The sequence below is a fragment of the Poecilia latipinna genome, unplaced genomic scaffold (assembly GCF_001443285.1).
Source record: "Poecilia latipinna isolate Pla-1442-1.1 unplaced genomic scaffold, P_latipinna-1.0 Scaffold311, whole genome shotgun sequence".
Taxonomy (NCBI): Eukaryota; Metazoa; Chordata; class Actinopteri; order Cyprinodontiformes; family Poeciliidae; genus Poecilia; species Poecilia latipinna.
The window spans coordinates 402,733-407,616 of record NW_015112927.1 but is presented as its reverse complement, the minus strand read 5'-3'; the positions used below and the strand labels follow the sequence as shown (position 1 = coordinate 407,616).

Here is a 4,884-nt window from a genome sequence, read left to right as displayed (position 1 = left end):
TAATACAACCACTTCCACTTTTTTTTTTAATATAAATAAAGCTTGAAACATAATTTGACATAAAAACCTCAAGAAAAACAGGAGCAGCATCCCATGTTCCACTCATTTACACCAATCAAAACTTTGATGTAAGCACTTAAAGGCAGAAAGTATCAAACAGTAAATGCCTGAGAATAAAAAAAATAATAATTTTCACTCTTGCTCCTCCCTAATGAAAAAATAAAACACGCATTCCACAATGCCAAAAATAAAAATCCTGGCCTTCTTACAAGTTAGCTTTTTTTTTTTTTTTTGCAACAACTCAACTAAGGCTTCATTTAGTGAAATCTTAAAACAAAGTTAAGTACATTCATGATGTTTTACCGTCTCTGCAATTCTTAACAGTCGATACAATCTTTTTTTTTTTATGTGCAATGCAGCATGCAACAGTGGCACTGGTAGAGATAAAAGGCTTTTCAACTTAAAAACAGGTCCAGTGATAAGAGTTTAAAATCAAATAAATAAAAAAAAAGTAGCATTTTCCCATCACCGTGTGCTCTTAATCCTCTTTCTGCACTGTTCTCTTTGCTACCGCAGCTATTTAACTGCCTGATGCATCAGGCTCAGTCATCTCCTGCTCTAAGCGATGGCCTGAGCTGAAAGCCTCCGGGTCAGGATTCTGCATCTCTGGGATGATCCCCACACTCTCTGTGGTGTCGTTGAGGGCAGCAGCATCCTCTGCATCCTCTCTGGGACTGCCGCTAAGATTTGCAACACTCTCTTGCAGTGCTTGATGAGTGCCTTCATCTTTTTCCTCCCTCTCTTGAGATAAAAGCTTTTGGTCAAACATGGAGTCATCTAGAAAGGATAATCATGTATGTAGTCAAACTGTTGAAAAAGTTTAGTGCATCAAGGAAAACTTCAATTTTCGTCCGTCTGTTGTTGAGAAAGACTAAGCATAAGTATTAATATCGGGATTCCTTACACTTAATGTAAATGTTACGTTTATTTTCTGTGCAAAAAATAGAAAATAATGCACCTATGTCGAAGGATTTAATGACTTGAGAGCTGGAAGCTGCGTAAGCTGAGTTTTTTCAACCAAGACTGCATAATAAACATGTAATTGTTCCGTCTAGTGGCACAATGTAATTGCAAGTGAAATGCTTACCAAAGCTACATTGGTCATGCATGTCATCTCCATAATTAGCAACCACTGAGCTGTGGCCTTCGTCGTTGGTGGAAACGGCTTCGGATGAATATGAGATTATGGCTCCAGGAGAGATGGAGGCATCTGAAAGCAGCACAATGCAAAAGCAAATCATTTGGTGTGAAAGTACAGAAAATTCAAAGCAGTTTAACTCAAAGCAGAAATGCAATATAGTCACTTTTGCAGTGTAGAAAGTGGATATGTAGATATGTAATATTGACACACATAAGCTATTGGCCACAACAGCAGTCGGATATCAATATTGGCCCAGACTGTCCTATCAGTTTATCTCTGGGAAAATTTTTTTACAGATTTGAATACTTTTTCTAGGGAAGGTAGCTACCAATGTCTGCAGACTCCTGCGGAAGTGAGATTTTGCTCAAATCGAGCATAACTCCTTCAGTTTCAGGTAAACCTGCTTCATTAGTTGGGCTATTTTCACTCAGTAGATGCACCTGAGGAGACAGAAACGCAGGCATGAAAAGTCACATCAAATGGAAAACGAAGCTATAACAGGTAAGAACAGCCTGTACCTCAGTCTGACCAGACGAAGTCTCCACTTCTCTGCTGCTTGTATCTGCTGGTTGCGGAGCATTTCTGTTCTGGACATTTGGGTGAACTGGGTGAGACGGGATTCTGTGCAGATAGCCGTAGCCAATCCCACAGCCCAAGCTGAAATACATTTAAAAAAATGGAAAGACGAGTCATACATACGTAAGAAACCCCAGCCATACTATATTCACATCTTTTAAAAATGTATATTTAGGTTACGTTTTACATTAACAAAACTATTTATCCTTACTGTAAGAGATAAGAACTAGCAGCAAACAGCAATGAAAAACCCTTTTTTTTTTTTTTTTTCTCTCCTTGGGCTGAGAAAGATTTCTTGGTGCCTCTCTGGTCTGTAATGTAACTCATTTTTAACTGACCAAATTTAGATCTGGACTCCAGCAGAGCTGCTCAAAAATGTTTACCATCAATGTTGCTGCTTGATCGCATTCGCAACTTGGGCTTTGGATCACAGATGGATGTTTAGCTGCAAGGTTTGGAGCTGCTGAAAGCTATGAATTTCAACATGCACGGCGCCCATATTTTATCACCTTTTTCTAATGTGAAGAGGGTAACGGACCTATAATGGATAAATGTATCAGTTTATGACGCAAAACATGACATATCTTGAATTTGTTTCCTCGCTAAGGTTTTCTTAGGCTAAGATTACCGAGATTATGCTACTGCCTTTTTTTTTATACTTATATATTTATGTTCAATAAATATGCATGTCAATGAGGCTTGTTTTTGTTTCAGTGGAATAATGAAATATGAATCTGACATACAGAAGAGTTCTGTTGGTCAGCAAACATCCTTAATTGATACAAATCTGGTTAATTTTATGATATCAATCAAAAAGCTAATCACCAACCTTCCCTCTCCTCCCCAGGCTCCATTAGGGGTCACTACAATCTCCCTGCACTCTTCGGTCTGCATGTTATAAACTAACAGCTTCAAAGGCTTCCCCTCGTTGGCTTCAATTAAGGAGAAGAAATCTTCAGACTGTAAAGGTACATGAAAAACAATTGTGCAACTTGAGCTTTTTCATTTATTTTTTTTTTAAGCTTTTCTGATGTTTTCAGAACAGATAAAAACCTACATCTTGCAACACTTGGTCAGCCCCGACAATAAAGTCGTCATGTGCGATAAGGCCAGCGAGTGCTGCAGGGGAATTCTCCTCCACGTCCTGAGAAGGGAAAAAAAAGAGATTCAACGGATCAAACCGTTTTAAGCAAAATGTTTGTGCCTTTGTGACGTTCACGGGACGGCCAGAGTTGAAAAGATGAATCTCGAAAACGAGGAGTAGCCCCGACTTACCAACACATGCCACACGTTCTCGTTGACTCCTTCAAAGCTGCAGAAGCGAACGCTGGCGCCCAGCAACCCCTGACCGCCCCACATGTTACTGGGTGTCACCTCCAGCTCCCTCACCCGCTGGGTTTTGGAGTTGTACACTTCAAGCCTGACTGCCTTCTCCACATTGGCCTTCAGCAGATCTCTCAGCAAGTCGCTCTCCTTATTCTGGGGGAAACAAAGGCACTACCTAAGTTATTGCTGAAGGTCAAAAGTTACAGAAAATCTGGACGCAATTTATATGCAACACGAATGTTACATTCCTCAATAAGTTATGAAGTTACTGGTGAATTAAGGGATGGACCTAAAACAGGCCAATTCTCAAAGAAAACCTGCTGGAAACGAAAATATTTAAGACTGAGTTGGAGGTTCCAGCCATTTGATAATACTAAAAACATTCAGAACTACAGTGTAATTTGTTTAGCTTAGCTTTAAAGTTAGCTCTAAGGATGATGTTGACTGATGGCCTCAATCTGATTTCAATGACTTTCAGCCATCTACAAAGAACAAGGCAGAAATTTTAGTCTATTTATGTGCAAGACTGGTAGATGAAGCTACTCAAAACTATATAACAACTATATAACACTGTGGTTTCACAATGAATTACTCCAGGGGGCTGTGTACAATCACCCACTTTTATTTCAAAACCATCTTCCTTCCACATCACACATTATGCAACACTTTCTCTGTCACACGTATTAAAACACACTGGAGTTTGTGGATAAACTGTATGGGTAGTTGGATGGATACTTTAAATCAGTTGGTCTCATTATTCAAATATCTTTTCCATGTTTATCCAGTACCAATGTAATTCTATCATTGTCCAGGCTTTGTAGAATGTTTCTGTTAATATAATATGACATTTACTCACAAGTCTGGTGTTCCCTATGGAGAGAATGAAGTCAAAGAAAGGCTCCAGTCCAGCTTTCAGAGCAGGCGAGTCTTCTTGAACCTGAAAGGTAAAACAACTCATCTGTCGTCCTCGTGTGTCTGTTTTAGGTATTGCATATTGTCAGAAAAAAGAAAGTCTTTGCTGAAAGTAATAAACACATAGCTGGCGTTTCTCGGGTGTTTGCCCGTTGGCTAAGTTGATTATTTATTTCAGGTCATTTTTCGGAAGTTGGCACAGAAAAAAACTGAAATTATATCAGGGCTAAATAACAGGTTTGGATTGGTGCCAAATGCCACCTCATCATCATGACAGTGTTGGGCGGCGGGTGCCAACAGCAAACTTAAAAAAAAAAAACACACATCTTCAGCTTTTTAAGATAAATACCACATAAATTTAAATCCAATTAAATATATTCAGAACGTTCTTAATGTTAAACTGAGCTGTAAACCCATTAGCAACTAAATTTGCCGTAATGACATATGTAACCTTGCACTACACGTTACATCAACGTACTCCGTGAACATGATAGCCACTGTTACTTCCACCGTCCGACAGGAGGGAGCTCTGCGGCAGCCCCATTGTCTTCAGCGGTTACAGTTCGTGTTAACTGTCAATGAGGTAGAGTTGTGATAGAGACCATTATAGGAAGGCATATAGTACACCAGGATACAGCTAGCTAACACTAGCATGAGAGGCAGTTTAACAGCAGGTGCAACACAGAGTCAGGCATAGCTAAAAAAGAAAGGATAGCAGATAAATCGAACTGGTCTCTCCTCGACTGCAGTGTGTACAAACATAGACATAGTGTGTGTCTACAAAGACAGGGGTAACATCTGTGCTTGATTAGCCGTGTCTTGAAAGGTTGCTAAGGAACGGACAACAGTAGTTTCATTCATTAAAATGG

The 4,884-nt window shown here is 39.5% G+C and overlaps 1 protein-coding gene across 1 annotated transcript; it reads right to left on the bottom strand.

Annotated features, from left to right (window-relative positions):
* Positions 1-277: 277 nt before the first annotated feature.
* Positions 278-4,762, bottom strand: LOC106948901 (Golgi reassembly-stacking protein 2-like). Its single transcript, XM_015034793.1, has 9 exons — positions 4,494-4,762; positions 3,960-4,040; positions 3,053-3,256; positions 2,835-2,921; positions 2,607-2,737; positions 1,720-1,858; positions 1,530-1,641; positions 1,148-1,270; positions 278-837 (listed from the first exon to the last, which is right to left on the bottom strand). The coding sequence occupies exons 1-9, from the start codon at positions 4,557-4,559 to the stop codon at positions 581-583; spliced, it is 1,200 nt and encodes a 399-aa protein (XP_014890279.1). The 5' UTR covers positions 4,560-4,762; the 3' UTR covers positions 278-580.
* Between the last annotated feature and the right edge of the window lie 122 nt (positions 4,763-4,884).

Bases quoted from the DNA above. Each gene is read 5' to 3' on its own strand.
- LOC106948901 (XM_015034793.1), bottom strand. From the start codon at position 4,559: ATGGGGCTGCCGCAGAGCTCCCTCCTGTCGGACGGTGGAAGTAACAGT. The intron at 3,257-3,959 runs GTGAGTAAATGT...TGTTTCCCCCAG, and splicing joins CCATAGGGAACACCAGACTT to AATAAGGAGAGCGACTTGCT. The intron at 1,271-1,529 runs GTAGCTACCTTC...TGCTGCTTTCAG, and splicing joins GCAGGAGTCTGCAGACATTG to ATGCCTCCATCTCTCCTGGA.